Source organism: Lepisma saccharinum, chromosome 7 (assembly GCF_977018435.1).
Source record: "Lepisma saccharinum chromosome 7, izLepSacc3.1, whole genome shotgun sequence".
NCBI classification, from domain to species: Eukaryota; Metazoa; Arthropoda; class Insecta; order Zygentoma; family Lepismatidae; genus Lepisma; species Lepisma saccharinum.
Window position 1 is genome coordinate 79,333,968 of NC_139235.1, and position 19,655 is coordinate 79,353,622.

The window sequence follows — 19,655 nt, forward strand, 5'->3', positions numbered from 1 at the left end:
CATAAAAACAGAGTTTTTCGTTGTGACGTTTCAGGAGAACACATAATAAATGTCTGATGAAGGGAGTGTGTGTTCTCCTGAAACGTCACAACGAAAAACTGTGTTTTAATACTTGTAATAACCATAGACTACAAGAGAAATAATAACTATACACATATTTAGAGAGTAAAATAAAATGAATGATGGGTGAAGCAAAGCGAACTGTATGTTGTATATTATGTACCAAAATCATAAATAAAACACATGCAAGTCTTCATGTGTAATTATTGTATCACAATTAATGACCATTGATTGTGTGTAATTTTTTTTGCAAGAAAATTTCCACCAGAAGGTAACTGTAAGTGAGTTACTTTTTAAAACAAGTAACTGTGACTCAGTTATGTTTTGAAGAATAACTTTCTGAACATCCTGATTAGTAAAATTATTTGTGATAATTTTTCTTGTATGTACGTATTTCTTGCATTGTAGAATTATTTCTCTTGTAGTCTACGGTTGTTACAAACATAAAAACAGTTTTTTGTTGTGACATTTCATGAGAAAACACGCCTCCTGCAACAGACATTTATTTTTAATTTGATTAAAGATCCAGTTGTAACAATGGTTAAAAAAAAAAACGATTGAGTGAGCGTGTGTTCTCCTGAAATATCACCAGAGAAACTGTGTTTTTATGCTTGTAACAACCGTAGACTACAAGAGAAATACATATCAATATACATAATTTGTGATCTAACTGTTTCCGAATAGGTGGTCTGGGAGGGGAGAAAATACGATGGAGCAACACTGCTGATATGTTAGAGGAACGTCTAGAAAATGTGATAGGTGATGTGATTTTATCGTCTGGTGTTGTTGCATACCTTGGAGCATTCACTGTTGATTTTAGACAGGTAACTAGTATAATTATAAGCAATATTGATATTTTCTTCTTCATTATGACTGACATATCTACAGGGTGGACCAAAAGTCACATCCAGATATTGATTTATTGTGGAAGAAAATGTGTTAATCAATGCAGAAACTGTATTTATCTGAAAAGATACAGTTTAAGTTTTAACATTCCAAGGAGCAGTTTCTAATCGGGGAAACAGCATGGTAGTCTGACGTGCACCTGTAATGGGTTTTAGATTTTTATTGTTTTTTAACCACACACCTTTTACCAATCCTATATCCTGTACCTAGAGAGTTTGACGTGGTTATGATTTATATATAACCTAAACGTGAGCAGCCTGAGGAAGGGAGCAGTTGCATCGTGAAACGTCGCAGGAGTTACCTAGATACTCGCAAAATGTAAGTTATTAATATATATATGACACCATCCACTTGGGAACTCATTGCTTCACTGCTGGGTTGGCTTCCGGTTCATGCTGTTTCCTCACGTGCCGCTAGGAGCACTAGTGTAGCCAGTTCGTCTGCTGCATGCGATGGGCTCTTACTATTGCAACAACTTAAACCCATCACATGCAGCAGACAGACTGGCTACACTAGCGCTCCTAGCGGCAGGCATGTGGGGAAACAACAGGAACCGGAAGTCAACCCAGCAGTGAAGCAACAAGTTCCCAAGTGGATGGTGACAGAGGCCACCGAAATTAATAGAACTTCTACAAGTAAGTTTCACGGATAAAAATTATTAACTCTCTCACATCTAATTATGTATAACTTTGTTGTTAACCAGACGTGCAAATTTCATAGATCACTCCTGGGACTAGAGTGCTGCAATGAGCGTTTTTTGCTCGAGCGGCAAATAGTTCACACAGGCAATGCTAGATGGCATACAGAATTGATAGTTCTTCTGCTCCAGCGAAAAATGACCGAACGAGCGAAATACATTCAAACTCTCGAACCCTATTAGTAGACGTAATTCCGTAATTTGTCTATGGTAGCGGATCCTCAAATATGGATTGTGAAGTAAAATATGAAGTGAAGTTAAAGAATAAGTGAACATAATCATCATCTCCATGTTAAAATTCAGTTTTGTGTATCTTACCGAGATATGTGAAAATGAAATAGATGATTATGGACTGAAACTGCTTAGGCTGATATTTTATGTTTCTATGCTTATTGTCACATTGAAATGATGTTCAATTGAATGTTGTAACTGCATTTCGCAGAATATGATTATCCTTTTCGGTAAGTGAACAATGATGTGCACGTACTTCTTGCACTGTGATACGATATTTGTAATTGCTTAGGCAGGTCTGTCAGCATGTGTATCCATTTTACGTTTCGGTGTGTAGATATTGCATACTTTCATATGTGCTGTATTTGAATCTTACATAATATACAAAATTATTGTTTAGAATTGTGATTGCATAGAGTGGTTTCCTTCCATCTATGGGTTTTAAGTTGACAGTGCTGCTTATTAGGCTCTGAAATACGGGACGTTGCCAATCATACCACTACGAGCGCAGTACGATCGAGAGTAACATGTTCCAGCATGGGAGATTCGAACGAGTTTGAGCGAGCGAAAGTGGTCCGATGCAGTACTCTACTTGGGACATTCCAGTTGCAAGCATCATTTGTGGTGTTCTGTTCATGAAAAGTTTGCACATTGCTGGCTGAATGCTGTTTTGTCGTATCTCCACTTTTAATTACTCTATGACGTTCTATAGATGGTAAAGTGTTCCATTCCGAAGCGACATATATGGATCAGTGCAGATGGACATACGACAAAATAACATTCAGCTGGCAACATGTTGACAAGGGGATACATGTACTTTATGGCAGCAACGAAATGCACTGCATGTAAATTGCATAATAAAACAACTTAGAAAAACAATACTTTTGTAGAACACTGGCAATGTAAGAATTTCATGTGAATGTTCTGTTTTTACAGAACTGTATACACGGATGGAACGAATACTGCCTTGAACTAGGACTCCCTTGCTCGAAAAATTTCAGTTTAATAACAGTGCTGGGTGAACCAGTGAAGATTCGAGCATGGAATATAGCTGGGCTTCCTGTGGATACATTTTCAGTGGAGAATGGGATCATTGTCTTCAATGCAAGGAGATGGGCTCTGATGATTGATCCACAAGGTAAGTTATGATATTTATTATGAACATAAGTTGGAGCCAAGGTGGTTCAGTTGGTAGGGCATCTGACTGCCATATGGAAGACCCAGGTATGATACCCAGGGTGGGTGATTTCAAGTGGGCAAAGGCAGCTGAGCATGGTGCTGATCACATCAGCTCCACAAAATTGTGAATATGTGGGGCTATCTCCACACACTCCTCCACTGCATGTTACAATGTGCAGGAGGTAACTTTACCTGTTTGAGGTTTATATAGTTTTTTTTGTTTTAAGTTTACTTTATGCATATATAGGCTAATTGGGCAGGACCTATAGTTTAAAGTGCAATCTGAACCTCTATGTGCCTCCACCAGGTATCAAACCTGGAACTCCTTGATTACAAGACAATGACGTTACCATTGGAGAGGCCCTTTTTACCCTTTTATGTCCATAAGTTGCACTTTTTCTTCTCCATACTGGCCATAGTTATTACCAGGGGTAGACAAAACTAAATATAATTCACGCAATAACCCATTTTTCTCAGGAGCCAGCAGCTTATTTTTTTTTTCAAGTACAGGCTAAGAAAGCCATAAATCCAACCAAGAAAAAGATACACATTTTGAAATGTGATCTTAAATAATTGCATTTGTTAATTAATAAATTACAGTGGATTAAAAGTAAATAACTCCTGCACTGGAGTGGCCTTCCTGAAGAGGGCTCTACTGGTAACAGCATGAAAATGATGCAATACATCCTAACGTATAGCCGAATCTATCATGTCGCTGCTGATTTTAAAATTGGCACCAAATTGTTGCAAAAATTTATGGCATGTTTATTATTCAGATTTAATGATATGCATGATACCGAAAACACACAAACACAAGAAATACATACTACATTGTTTTAATTTTTTTTTATTTATTATTTATTATTATGAATATTATATATATCTAGCTCACACCCCTACCACACCAAAAAAGCCATCCCATTTTCCCTAGCTCTCAGAGGCCAACGCGTCAACTCATCCCGCCAAAACTACAACCTACGCCTGCACCAAGCCCTAACCAACCATGGCTACCCCTCCACCCTCATCAACAAACAAATCACAAGAGCCAGCTCCCACAACCGCACCAAACAACTCAAAACTCTGATCACCCAAAGTCATCACCCATTACGAAAATCAGACATACCCTCCACTCCCTCCTCCCCATCCTGCACAGTGATCCTGACACCATGAACATCTTTCAGGATAAACCTAGGGTTGTCTTCCATCCCTCCTCCCCAACATGAAGAACATCTTGGTCCAAAACACTCCCACCCCTTCCACACCACTCCTGCCATCTCACAGGTGCAACAAACCCAGGTACAAGACCTGCCCCTTACTCATCACCTACCCCACCCTCCTGATCCCCACAGCCACAGGTGAGTTCACCCTTCACCCTAAGGGCACCTGCCACTCATCCAACCTGATTTACACCCTCATCTGCCAAATCTGCGGCAACTTCTACCTGAGCGAAACCTCCACCCTCTTGAACCTAAGGATCAATAATCACCATTCCCCCACCCAAAACTCCAATTTCACAGTTGCCAACCATACCAACAGCCATAACACCACCTTTAACAACGGTTTCTGTGTGGCCATCATCCATCTTTTACCCCCCCCCCCCCCACTCTGACACGTCTTTCCACAGCCGATGGGAAGGACCTATATATCAGTCATGCATGCCACTATACCCCCTGGACTCAACCCCTAGCCAACCAATAACCCTTTCCCCTCCTCCCTGAAACTACCCACCCACCATGCAGTAAACACTGGCGAAAGTACATTTTGTTATCTCTCATCCGTTTCTGGCAACATTGATTGTACAGACGCTACTGTTAGTATTCTGTACCTCTACACTACGTACCACCGATATTTCTTTCTTCTCCATTGATAATGCGGCATATGTCGCGAAATATCAAACTATATCTTTTCGTGTGGTAAGTGTTTGCTGTCTCCTTCATCATTTGTGGAGAAATGAAAATTTGTTGATTATAGTGCCATCTATCACGAATCGAAAAAAAATGTTTCAGACAAAACTTATGTATTTTTTTCCGTAAAATCCAAATCTGTAATAAAAAATAGGGGTTTCTATTTGAAATTTCAAAGTTGCCCCCTGCCCCACCTACAAGAGGGGGAGGGGGTGTTCTTTTGTTGCACCACTAAACTTCCCCCTCCAAACAATCAACTTTTTATTTGGAACATTTTTTTGTAGGATAATTTTTTTTCAAGATATTCAATTGATTCAGGTTAAAAAATCACCCAGTATAATATAATATAAGTAATGGCAATTTCCTTAAGTAAACTTGAATTTTTGTTAAAATCAACACAATATTCAAACAGCACAATAAAAAGCATTGTAAAAGTTTTTCCAAGCTTTAGGATTCCATCTCAGAATCTTCCGGCAGACACAGCGAGTAGAACCAGTGGAACTTCAACCTCGTCCACTTCGTTTTTACTCGACCAGCCTTGGTGATGATTCCGAGATGGAATCGAAAGCTTGGAAAAACTTTTATTCAAAGTGTTTTTATTGTGCTGTGTATGTTGATTTTAACAAGTATGTTGCCAGCACGTGGTGCAAGAAATTTTTTACTGAACTTGAATTATTAAGAAAACAATTTTCTTAGAACTGTATTTGAAAATTCAAGCACCAGGTGAAAGTTTCCAGGTGTCATGGCAACCAGGTACCCTGTATTTTTCTTCTACCCCAGGTTATTACAAGCTCTTAAACACACTTTTTATTGTAATGTACTACCTCACAATATTGACAAGGCATGAGGAGACATGTGGTCATCACATGTCCATGTGGGTGTCCTTACAAGAATTGACAACATTGAAGGGGCATTTGGTGGCTGCATGCCTCTTCTTGCCTCATAAAGTGTTAATTTTGAACATGTACTACATTTGGTTGCTTCTTTATGTTACAGGACAAGCTCTTCGATGGATCAAGAACGTTGAGAAGGATAATATGCTAAGTGTAATAAAGTTCACTGATACGAATTATTTGCGGGTTTTGGAAAATGCCATCCAGTTTGGTCGACCTGTACTTCTGGACAATGTTCGGGAAGATATTGACCCAGTTCTAGGTATGTTTAAAAATGCTATTAATTGAAAGTAAGTCTTGAAGCTTTCCTGGCGACAAATGATGAATAAGTGGAAGATGAGAGTGACATTAACTCTCGAAAGCTTGGAATCCTTTCCTGAACTCACCTGGTTGATAGCCCGAAGGAATCATTTCATCACTACTAATTAAGTTTTTATTCATTAAGTTTAATAGTTATTCACTGGGAATTGTTTGGTTTAATCATAACTTTTAGTTCAGTCAGAACTGGTAAAGAGTCATACATTCTTCTGAAGTAACCATCATGCCAGCTTTGAGCTACAAATTGGTGGAGAAAAGAAAAACTGCAAATAATCATTTCTATATATATATTTTTTTTTTCAGAGCCCATACTGCTTCGTTTAATTTTCAAACAATCTGGCACAAACTGCATGAAAGTTGGTGAAAACTTTGTGGAATATTCGCCTCAGTTTCGATTCTATATTGTCACAAGGCTCCGAAATCCACACTACATACCAGAAATAGCTGTAAAGGTAAGATGTGAAATAACATTTTCATGTATTCATTTCATATCATTGCTTCTTAATCAGTATTAGTATTTTGTAGGGGTGTGCGGGACAGAATTTTTTGGGTCAGGATGGGATTGGGATGGGAATTTTTTTTTAAATCCCGATATTCGGGACTGAAAAAATTTGCAATTTCTTGAGAAAGTCTGAAAATTTCTGGGATGGGAAATGTTTGAAATTTCCTGAAGCTCTGGAAATCTTGAATTTTACACGTCATTTTCACCTTAAGTGATTGTTTTTGCATTTCTGGAATAAAAACTAACAATTTCCGATAAGTTCCAGACACTTACAATGCAGAAAATGTCGAGAAATAATGACTTTTAAAATGACTATTTGGTATATCCCAACTGCTTGGGATCCCAAAAGTTGGGAAGTCATTTCCCGAAGTTGGGATCGGGATGGGAATTTTTTTTCCCGATCCAGGTTCCGACATTTTGGGTTCCCACACACCCCTAGTGTTTTGAGTAAATTATTTAATCTTGTCTATTTGTCACTTAGGGATTGGATCAGTTAGATTTAAATATTTTCATTTATAATTCTTTTTCCAATTTTTAATTACTTTGTATATTTTATTTTATTTTGGATCTGACATATGCTTCATAAGTGTCAATGAATGTTCATCTGACCGATGCAATGCTTGTGGTTCTGGAAATTTAACAATGAATTCTGTTATCTACATACTCTTTGAATTAGCTGTAACACTTTGTGCTGTGTAATACTCACTTATTTAGTTCACTCAGTAAACCTGGGACTTTAAATAGGCATTTACAGGCACTCTAGGATGTGTTATCAGCAGCCATGTATTTATAGTGAATAAAACATCAACATTTTGGTACAAAAATTGAGCACATTTCGGGATCAAAAGCTGTATATAAAATACCATTTTGGTGTTAAAATGGTGAATATAACCCTTAATTTTATTTTAAAACTACACTTATTACACAAAATAATAGTACACCTATGTAGTTATCAGTGTAATAAGTTTAGTCCTGTGTAAAAGAGTCCATTTTTGCTTCTCAAATATTGACAGCAGAATTAATCAATTTTCCATGATTTGCATAACTCCCAGGATAATTCACACTTCAGAAAGTGTCACTTCGATAAATAAACTAAATTTCGTGTTTAAGACTTTATTTCGCATTTTGAAGTTCATTTGCCATCATTTCATGACAAAAACATGGTAGGAAAGTACACCTCACACCTTTCAAAATCCTGAACAATGAACATTAGTGTGCTGTTTCATGTTTTGTATTTTCATCAAAAACGAAATATGCATGCCTCTAGTTAGCAGGCTTGAAATAGTGTGAAAGAAATTAAAGACATTATAGCCTATGTAGTAAAACATAGAAAAGAAAGTACAAATAAAAAGTCGAAAAAATAAAAGAAATACTACAAAGAAATAGAAAAAACATAAATAGAAAAAAACTGCATTCTAGTTATACGAGGTTTATTTTTTAATTAGGGGCCATTTTGAAATAAAATGAAAATATGCAAAGGAAGAAATTTAATTACCTCTGTGGCTGTTCATATGTACATTCAGCTACTTCTCAACGTAGTTCACATAGTTGTTGAGACACTTGTCATAGCGGTAGATGAGCTTTCGCAGACCCTCATCAAAGAAATCTGCCGCCAAGTCAGACAGTCAATCCATCACGTTCTGTTTGGCTTCATCGGCGCTGTTGAATCGCTACCAAGTGAGGACAGTCTTTAAGTAAAGTAGAGGAATGGGTGATAATCGCTAGGGGGCGAGATCCAGACTGTACGGAGGGTCGTCCATCCGCTCCCAGTCAAATGAGGCAATGAGCGACTGTGTGGAAGTTGCAGTGTGTGCCCGTGCGTTGTCGTGCAGCAACATGATACCGGAAGACATCTCATTCCTTGTCATTTATTCTGTATTGCTTGGCGAAGTTTCTTGTGAGTGTTGCAATACACGGTTGCATTAACTGTTTGTCCATTCGACAGAAACTCAATCAGAAACACACCGAACCTGTCCCAGAAGACGGTGAGCATGAGTTTCTTGGTGGAGGTCGCTTGCTTGAACTTCACCTTTGTGGAGGATGATGTGTGGCGCAATTACTTGGATTGTTGTTTTGTTTCGGTGTGACGATATGGTACAACAGTTCGTCACCTTCACTATGGTACCGTGTCAAAAAAGACAATGCACTTGTCATTCGCTTACTCTTGTGTTCCTCTGTGAGCATTTTGGGCACCCACCGAGCACACAGCTTTCTGAACTTCAAATTCTCCACTAAAATCGTGTACAGTACAGAATGTGAAGCTTGTGGGAACAAATTGAACAGCGTTGACACTATCAAACAGTGGCTGGCTTGTATCATGCTCTCAACATCATGCATCAACATCATGCACCAATGAGTCCGTTATGATTGAGGGTCGTCCTGGTCGTGGTTCGTCATGAACATTCGTGCGACCGGCCTTAAACAGACGTATCCACTTTCGCACCTTTCCTTCAACAATAACATTCTCACCATACACCTCACGTAACTGGCAATAAATGTCTGCTGCTTTCACATTTTTAGCAGTCAAAAACCTAATCACTGATCTCACACTCGGCAGGATTGTCAATCACCTCCATCAATTCCATTGTCCACCACAACCACACCAAGCGTTTCACAATGTGCAAATGGCATCTGTTTACGTGCAAGACATGTCGGTAACTAACGTAAGTGTGCAAAATGCCAAGCACGCAGTGCTGCCAACGTCAGCGCAAAACGGCCCCTAAATAAAAAATAACCCTCGTAAAAGAGAAATACTGTACATTGCAAACAAATTATACAAATAAGAAGATTGTCATGTTTGCTTCACATTACAGGTAACATTGGTCAATTTCATGATTACCCCAACTGGGCTTCAGGACCAGCTTTTGGGTATTGTAGTTGCAAAGGAAAGACCAGATCTTGAAGAAATGAAGAATGAATTGATTATTGAGAGTGCCAATAACAAACGACAACTAAAGGAAATTGAAGATAAAATATTAGAAGTTCTCTCAAGCTCAGAGGGCAACATATTAGAGGATGAAACGGCCATTGAAATCTTGTCGTCATCAAAGGTAAAATCATTAGAAGCTATTTGCCAACATTTCTTTATTTTTATGCTAGATTTTTCTAAATGCTTAATTAAAAATTAGCGATTTGTTGTAACAAGCCTGACATTTCACAAATGTCTCATTTATATCATCAAACCTAATAATGATGGAAGGAAACACCACCCATTTATCCTCTTCATCTACTACTCTCAATTATGCTTCCTAGATATTTGAAGCTCTCCACTACACTCAACTCTTCTGTGTCCATCTTTATTTTTGGTTCATTTCTGGCTCTATTTCTTGTTGTTATTAACACCTCACTCTTTTCTGCACTGAATTTTATTCCAGCTCTTCTAATTTCCTCATTCCAACTCTCAAGCTGTCTTCCCTGTTTCCCCATATTACTAAGTCATCAGCGAACAACAGGGCCTTCATGTCTTCCTCTCCTATCTTCTTCCCCACCTCTTCGTTAATTGCATCCATTGCAATTATGAAGAGCAGTGGGGAAAGAGCACTTCTCTGTTTTAGTCCATTACTTATTCTGAACCACTCCGTTCTTCCCACTGGTGTCTTCACACAGCTTTGGTTGGCCTTGTATGTGCTCTGCACTTTACAAACTATCTCTTCCTCGACTTCTTTCTCTCTTAGAGCCTTCCAAATCTTTGTTCTGTTCATGCTATCGTATGCCTTTTCTATATCTAGGAATGCCATAATCAAATGATTTCCATACTCATAGTGCCTTTCCTGCATTTGCCTTATGGTGAATATCAGATCTACTGTTGATCTGCCTCTTCTAAATCCATACTGTTCCTCTCTCATGTTCAGCTCTGTTCTCTTTTCTCTAATATTTTCTTATAGACCTTTGCTGAGTGGCATATTAGTGTTATTCCTCTGTAGTTTTTACATTCCTTTCTGTCCCCCTTCTTGAATATGGAACTTGAGTCCCTTTGTCCAATCTCTTGGCACTGCTCTGTCTTGCCACACTATTTTCAACACTCTGTACAGCCACTGCACACCAACCACTCCTGCTCCTAGTATCATTTCCACTGGCACTTCATGTACTCAAGGTGCTCTACCTCTCTTCATTTTATTCACATAGATATATGTATGACATATTTAAAGTAACATATGTATATATTTATTTATATTTTAGCATACGTGGAAACGTTGTCTTTTATGCACCCACACATGCGTCACTAGCCGTTCCTCAGCATGTCCGCTCACATCAGCCATGATGCAACAACTGACATTAAAATTTGAGTGAGCATTCCTTGTGACCTTCAGCCGTAAACCAACTTTTTTAAGAAATTAGATAGAAATTACTGGAAAATTTGGTTTGCGAACTTCTGTTTTTTATTTACTTGCATGCCTACATTGATGTTCTATTTATATCTAATTAATATATACGAAATATATACATTAAATAAGAATTGTTGTGATAAGCCAGGTCAAATTTTCAGACCATTCCACTGCTTCAGAACAGGGATGCCAACCACGAAAACGAAATCATTCCAAGCAACCGAATACTGGCCAATTTTCAACATGGTCGCAACAGGATACATGCAAGTAGGGAAACAGGGACTTCTCGGATTTACATGATGTAGTATCTCTTATTATACATAAAAAAGCTGCATATTATTTGGTACGGTCAATAAATAACCGGATTAATGCCGTGAAAAAGTGAAATAAAGTGACCTAGCGATGAAACTTACGAGATATGTAGGCCAGGCTGAGGTACGCCACATGTCTGCAAAACGAGTTCCAGACCGCATCGCTAGGTGGCAGCACTGGCAGGGAAGGGAGGTTGTGTATGTGCAATGTGCCTCCCAAGGTGCCAGTCAGTCATTCAGTGAGGTGCTGTGTATGGTGGTGAGTGCATGTCCCGAACACAAGTGTATGAGTGGGCTGGTCGTTTTCGAGCAAGAGACACAACAGTGTCTGATGCGGCACTTAGTGGGCGCCCTAAATGTGCCATTACGGATGAGTCCATTCCTGCCATTGATGACCTCATACACTCGTAAATGTTCCCTGGTGTGTTGCCCTCTGCCGTCAAAAACTGTATCACGGATTGCTGAACCTCCTTTGTGGCACCTGACACTGTGACTCACCTCACTGAATGACTGACTGGCACCTTGGAGGCACATTGCACATACACAACCTCCCTTCCCTGCCAGTGCTGCCACCTAGCGACGTGGTCTGGAACTCGTCTCGCAGACATGTGGCGTACCTCAGCCTAGCCTACATATCCCATAAGTTTCTTTGCTAGGTCACTTTATTTCACTTTTTCATGGCATTAATCCGGTTATTTATTGACCGTAAAATGTAATGAAACCTGCTCTTTCACAATTTTATATTGGACTTTTTCTATGAATGCAGATACTCTCTCAAGAAATTCAAGAGAAGCAGCAGGTTGCCGCGGCAACGGAAGCCGAAATAGATGAAGCAAGAGATGGATACACGCCCGTCTCCCTTCACTCCTCGACACTGTTCTTTTGTATAACGGAACTGGCCAATATCGATCCAATGTATCAGTACTCGCTTGCATGGTTCATTAATCTGTATCATCAGGTACGTTTTCATGCTTGTCCATTTGTAACAAGGGAATGAGGCAAATGTAGTAAGTGAGCAATTGCTGATGGTTTCATGTTTTGACTTAAATTTAATGTTTTTATTGGTATTTATTATTACATGCTATTTCCTTATATTCTCACGTCATTAAGTTTGTGAATTAGAATTCTTCTTGTAAGTACATTTTACTTGCATTATATACAGGTATCTGCATAAGTCAGTTTACCGAAAATGTAAATTATGTTACTGTTTGTATTTACATAGAAATATGAATTACCTGTTACAACAACTCCTCAAAATGGCCGCCATTGTTTTCACCTTTTTCAACACTGATTTACAGATGCTATTACACAATTGTGGTGTGAATATTTGTGAAAAATTAAGTTTGTAAGTTCTTTCAAGTGTTCCAAATCTTGCAGCTTCAGGGCAAAAACTTTGTCTTTCAGAATTCCACACATGGAGAAATCACATGAGGTTAAGCCTGGAAATCTTGCAGGCCACTCCATGGTACCTCTTCTCCCTATCCACTCCCTGAAGTGCTCATTTAAAAATTCCCGTACAATAAGACGGTAGTGTGGACTACCTCTGACACCCAACTGTCATTGCTAGAGGAGGTCTGACACCCAACTGTCATTATGTCGACCCCTGTATGTTTGTTTGTTTCCGTGCATGTATGTTTATGTATATACAGGGTGGCACATATTGTATCTACCAACTTCAAATGATAACTGAAAGAAGACGGTGAGGCTTGAAGTAACTTCATGTGGTTATAAAATAAAAATATACGCATGGGCATTTAATACATATGGACACTATAGACATCAGTGCACCTTTAAAATAATGTCCTCTAAGTATCCTCTTTCTGCTAGGATGCACTGTTCAAACGATGCGGGAAGGTTTTCATGATGCGCATCTCAACATATCCTGTGGAATAGCATGTATTTCACGGTGACTGATGGTTCAGAACATTTCCCGTGGCTCTTCACTGTCTAACCCACCTTCAGAATGCTGTGTGTCTCCGGAACAGGTGCATGGCTATCTTCATTGTTCCGCTGCAGTGCCCGGTGCCATTTTACACGAAGACTTCCACCACCACAATCCATGTCTACACCTGTCAACACTCCATAGTATACTAATTGCCTGACTCCCAACTGTCCACGGATGTAGGTATGCCATACATGGGCATGCCCTTTCTGGCAGGATTTGCTAACTCATATTGGTAGATGAAATATGTTTCACCCTGTATATTGTACCACAAAAATATGCTCCACCCTGTATATTGTACCACTTTTATGCATCAATTTGTCGATTCCTGCAAAATAATAATTCACACGTGTACCACTTCACTGTTCTCAGAATGTTCTGGTCCTCTGAGCAATATATGAGTTTTGAAAACAGATGAAAGGCAAAATAGGCTAAACCCAGTGAGTAGGATAGATGATTCAACAATTTAAACTTCTATTCATGATTTTTAGCCATGGAGAATATTTTATATTTCTTGTTTAACATGAGAAAATACAGCACAACGTTTCCTCATGACCAATTACTCTTGTAGTAAGATAATGTAAACATGTTCAATGGAGACAAGCCCACCATTGATGCATGACGTTCCTCTAACTGTCCCTTTGAGAAGGTCTCATTTTAACTAGACTTCAAATTGGACACAGCCACTTCACCCATGGTTATTTGCTGCAAGGGCTGGACCTTCCAATGCGTTCTGTGTGTAATGTTACTTTAAATGTTCAGCGTATTCTTATCGAATGTGCTGATTTTACTTTCTTCAGACAAAGTTTTAATTTTCCCAACTGTGTATCATCCATGTTTAACAAATGTTTTTAGCTTTTTGAAAGAGGCAGCCTCTTACACTGTTTCTGAGGAAGTTTTTACACTCTCCGTACCTTTTTTACATGTTGTGTATGTCCTGTGCAGGTCTCTTTACAACCTTGCTCTTTTAACCTTTCTCATGGGACTCTTTACACCCCTTTTTTAACTTTGAAGTAAAGGTTTTAGATAAAAGGATATTTCCTCATGTTCTTTGATGGGTGCAAAATGCCCATATGCATTACACACCCAAAAATTTTTCATATTCATTCACATCTACTTACTGTTTCCAGGTCATTCCATTCCAAATCAACAAAGGCCACAACCCAACCATCTCAGAATTTTATCAAACTCTACTATTTGGTAGTCTTTGTGAAGATATGAAATCCTGAGAGATTGTAACTTCCTGTGTGGCATAGTTGTGGAGTTTTGGGGGCTCGAAAATACCAAAAAAAATTGTTGATTTTTAGTCCACGCCCGAGACTTTCATGGATAATTGCTCTTTCCCTAATTGATGTAGAGAGCTGGTTGTAGTCTTGTTTGAAAGTACATGAAATAATCTTTCCAGCGGTGTATCACATCACTATATTTAGAACAAAATGTTTTCAAGCTCATCCACTTCAACATTTGGACCTTGAACTTTTGAAAATGCATATCTGCGATTTCCTTGGAACTGAAATATATTGTTAACACAAGGTAACACTATAGCATAACTAAATTTGAAGTTGGGACGATTATGGGATAATTAAAGATAAACAATTTAATTAGTAAGTGTATTTTTTCAGCTAATTATAGAAATTTTGTCAGATTTTTTCTGTATTGTTTGTGCGCATGCACTATGGTGTCCATCTTCAGTAATTGTTTAACCACATTTAAATTTACCAACCTGTAAGAATTAATATTGGTTTGCCCTGGGAAACTAATTTCCATTTCAAAAAATAAAGTTTGATAATGATATGAACCTCCTTTCTGCCTACTGTGTTCGGAAATCCCCACAGTGTCATCTGTTTTGAACTGCCAAACAAAAACTGCAGATTGTTCAAAACTGAAACTCAGCACGAGCTTATCTGAAGTATGGTGTAAGATGGTAATGGAATGTCTTTTGTAGTGCTGCCATCTATGAGTCATTTACCTTTCTTATCAAATAACTCCAATATATGTATTGTGTGGTTGATTAATTGAATGGTTTGGTTTATTTTACTTCACTTTTGTTTCACTTCTGGCTAATCGCAAAGATGAAGATGAGTGATGAAATTGATTAACACCCACCCTTAGAGTTGTAGCATGCTGTGCTAACCACTCTGCCATGGAGCTCGGCCTATGTATCATGTGAAATAATTGTGGAATAATTTACTGAAATGTTATTTAAAAATTGTTGCACACTCAGTGATCGAACCTGTCTCTTTGACATTCCATGCCACTGCTATACCACTTAGCTGCCAAGCCAACCTATGAATTCCTCTCGATTTCCACAATTGTTCAAGTTTATAATGACCTTTCCTGGGATAGATTTCAATTGATTGATTCAGATAATATTTAACACTTTATTGAATAATTAACACTCTTATATTTTTAATTTCAGTCCATAGACACCAGCACACAATCTCCTGTTTTGTCTGAGCGTATCTTCAACCTGAACGACTATTTCTCCAACAGCATTTACAGGAATGTATGCCGTTCTCTTTTTGAGAAAGATAAATTAATATTCTCATTCGTACTGTGTATAGGAATTATGAAGGCGAAGGTATGTTGATATATACATTCTGCTGATGGTGTATTTGTATTGTGGTATTTTTCTTATTTTACATAGCTTTTCTGCATCTTTGTGCCAACTGTGACAATGAGGATGAATCATGATGAGACAGAATTGATGAAGGAAATACACAAACATCCATGCCCAGGCTGGAACTCAGACCAAGAATCTTCAGTGGCAAGACTCTGAGTAAACTCCACCAAGATGGCTACATACGTAACATAGTAATTTTGCTAATGTGATGTACAGTATTCTGAAACTAGTAGCTGATTGTAATCTAGAAATATACTGTGTATGGCAGTCATGGAATAAATTAATTGGTTCCCTATTGGTGATAACAGTACAGTGTGTTTCAAAAAGAATGACCCAATTTTAAAACCTTATATCTGCGCAATCACGCACCGCCAGTGAATGAAACTTGCACTATTTGATCCTTCGTGGCCTAGAGTTTAAAATGACCGCTGCTAGATACCACTAGTTGTGCCCAAATAGACACTAACCTTAGTCATTCACAAGATGGCATCTATGCAACAGAAGGCATTTTGCGTTATCCAATTCAGAAAGATTGAGTCAGTAATTACGGTGCAGCGTGTGTTTTGAGATCGTTTCAAGAATGATCCACCAGTGGCAAAGAACCATTACCTATTGACTTGGATGAGCTCAAGGACAGAATCACTGCTGCAGTAAATTCTATGGAAAAAGACACGTTTGGAACGAATTCAGCTATCGTCTTGATGTTATCCGTGCAGCGGATGGAGGGCACATAGAGCATTTATAGTATGGTGATTGAAATTTGAGGACTTAGTTAATACTTTGTAATTTGTTGGGTACATGTAACACACTTTCATTATTAAATATAATTATTTGAAATTGGGACATTCTTTTTGAAACACACTGCATAGTCCTAATAATTTGAGGTTGACAGGGCCAAGAATAACTTGAATTACAAAAGACTCTTGACTATATGGAATAACCTAGGAAGAATCAGAAGAGGCAAAAAAAAGAACAATATAACAAAAAATTACAGTGTGTGAAAAATGTGAAATGCAGTATGGTTATGAATTTTGTACTTATGTTGCTCAGTACAGTAGTAACAATGATGTTAAAAAAAGAATACCATATTTACTCATGTATAATGTGCACTTTTTTTCCAAAATATTTGCCCCCAAAAACTGTAGTGCATTTATGAATGGAATAATTTGGACAGCCAACTTTAAAACCATTCATGTTTTCACTATGCCACTGTGTATATATCAACAGGCACAAATACAAGTGACCAGGTTGGATTTGTTTCGTAATAATAATATTTTTTTAAAAAAACTATTAAAATTAAATGGCCATTTGCCATGATTTTCTATTTTTTAACGGAACATTTCGTGACACCAAGAAAAGCAGTGCTGCACCATTCTAGCAGAATTCGACCATGCACCTTCCGTCACTCGGTATGTGTATCAGTGGTATTTGTTGGACAAGATACGTACAATGGAAGATAACTTCCTTGGCACTGCAATCGATAACATAATTTTGATCTCACTTTCTTCTACTACAGAATAAACAAGATGCTTGCTGAAGTGAAAGCTTTGGGATGCTAAACACAGTGGAGGGAGGGAAAGGGGGAGGTGGTGTGGGTTGGTGACTTATTGTTAGGGATACAAATTTATGGTAAATAAAAACTGAGGAGAGGGGTTAAATAAAATGTTAGATCAGTGGTATATACCGGCGGTGAAAAAAAAATAAAAATGGCACACACTTTTTCATCATGAGAGGAAACAACATACAAAGGAGCTATAAATTGATAAACTACTTCATTTTTATATACTGTATACATAGAGTACTTAGCTGTCCAACCAAAAAGAAGACATCAACACAAAATAACTTCATTTCTAAATTGCATATTCGGGGGAAGAAAGGAATGCAGCTTGACAGGGAGCGAAGTTTTCGAACTGAGATTATGTGCATGGGAAATCCCAATTTGCAGCATCTTCCTGATGTGATCGAAGATAAAACGTTCTTCAGCTGCAAGTGGTAGGAAACTTTAGGCAAACGTTTCATTACAAATCAACAGTTTGCGCGCACAACCTCGATTGCGGGTTTTTGCGTGTTACTTAAATTGATGATATTTCACGGTTATTTCGCAAAAAAGTGTTCATTTCGTGGAAAGGCACACATTTCACATTACTTCACGAATAAAACATGCATATTTCATCATTGGGGGTGTAGTTACGTGCAGAATGTTCAAAATTGCATTTTTTTTTCACATTTCGCGATTTCGTGCATCACGAAAATTCAATGTCCCTACTTTTTGTATACACAAGACTTATTCTCCTCTTGGTCCACATAGCAAGAGTGACTCATTGAATAGGTATGATATCATTCGCTCTTGATTGGCATAGCAACAGCTTTATGACCTACAACATAGAAAGCCATTCCTTGAACCTGAATTCTACTGCACATTGTATGCGAGACATAATTATTTGTTGCTCTTCCTCATCAAAAACCAGGGTGCGCATTATACACGCACACACATTATACACTCGTAAGTACAGTACTTAAACAGTCTTGAACTTACACTTTTAAGTAATGATCAGGTGTCTTCTACTAGACGATATTGACCAATGTCACACCATTGTCTGAATATCAGATTGTCAGTGATGTATTCTCCATGTTATCACTTTTACTGTCGGTAAACCAACTTTTCTCATATTTTTATTCATTTAGCTGTAATATATGGAAAATTGGTATGGTGCAATGCATAGGAAAGAATTTTGCCTTTAACCTGTAACAAGTGATATCATATATTTCTCCCACTGTTCTTTTCTTTTCTAGGGAGATGTGGATAAGGATGTGTGGGCTTTCCTGCTGACTGGTGGTATTGCCTTTGAGAATCCTTACGAAAATCCTGCTGAGTCATGGCTAATGGATAAGTCATGGGCTGAAATAGTTCGAGCATCATCCCTTCCAAGGTAAATTTCTTATCAAATCTTGGAACTAATTCAAGAAACTAGGTAATATACAGGGTGGGACAGAAAAACCTGTCGATTTTTAAAATGATGTAACACAGTAAATAAAAAGAGCTTGTCCTCATTCATGTGCTAGCTTTAACAGCCACATCTATGCTATTATTATTGAAAAAGAAAAGATTTACACCAACATTAAGTACATCTTGCAAATTGCCCCCGTTTTGTTGTCAACACTGCTGGAGTTGGTTGCTGAAACTTCTCTTCTCTGGGAAAAGGAACCTGCCGATTGTTGTTTTGTTATTGCGTGGTGGCATCATGGAAGGGGAGATGGTGAGAATTCCACCCCTCCCTAGCTGCCATTTCAGTTACCATGGAACACAACACACCGTGCTTTCATTGTTGAAACATTGAAATGGGTGTCATTTGCAGGATGTTATTTTCTGCACTTAATGTTGATGTAAATCATAATAACATGGTTGTAAGGCTAGCATATGAATAAAGACGAATTCTTTATTTACTGTGTTATATCATTTTAAAAAACATCAGGTTTTCCTGCCCCACTCTGTACAATAAAAGTAATTCTTCTTGTACGAGGGCTAGTCAAAAAAGAATGAGAATGCATTTACTTATGAAATACATTAGGTAGGGTCCAGGTTGATATGGTCATTTTCGAAGTAGTCCGCATCAAGTTGTATACACTTGGCCCAACATGTGTGCCAGTCCTGGAAAACGTGCTGGATCCCGTTTTTTGACAACGTCTTCAGAACCGCCTCTGCCTTCCTCAGAACGGCCTTTGATGAGTCGAAACACTTGCCCCGCAGCTCCGATTTCAGACGA

The 19,655-nt window shown here is 38.2% G+C and overlaps 1 protein-coding gene across 2 annotated transcripts in view; it reads left to right on the forward strand.

Moving 5' to 3' along the window:
* Dnah3 (dynein heavy chain 3, axonemal) overlaps positions 1 to 19,655 on the forward strand; it is a 266,334-nt gene that overhangs the window by 196,456 nt on the left and 50,223 nt on the right. For both annotated transcript variants that reach the window (XM_083125480.1, XM_083125481.1), the window contains exons 50-57: positions 745 to 884; positions 2,831 to 3,032; positions 5,974 to 6,132; positions 6,492 to 6,640; positions 9,504 to 9,740; positions 12,093 to 12,284; positions 15,688 to 15,849; positions 18,685 to 18,821. In XM_083125480.1, the coding sequence (XP_082981606.1) occupies positions 745 to 884; positions 2,831 to 3,032; positions 5,974 to 6,132; positions 6,492 to 6,640; positions 9,504 to 9,740; positions 12,093 to 12,284; positions 15,688 to 15,849; positions 18,685 to 18,821 (1,378 nt within the window). The remainder of the gene's footprint in view (positions 1 to 744; positions 885 to 2,830; positions 3,033 to 5,973; positions 6,133 to 6,491; positions 6,641 to 9,503; positions 9,741 to 12,092; positions 12,285 to 15,687; positions 15,850 to 18,684; positions 18,822 to 19,655) is intronic.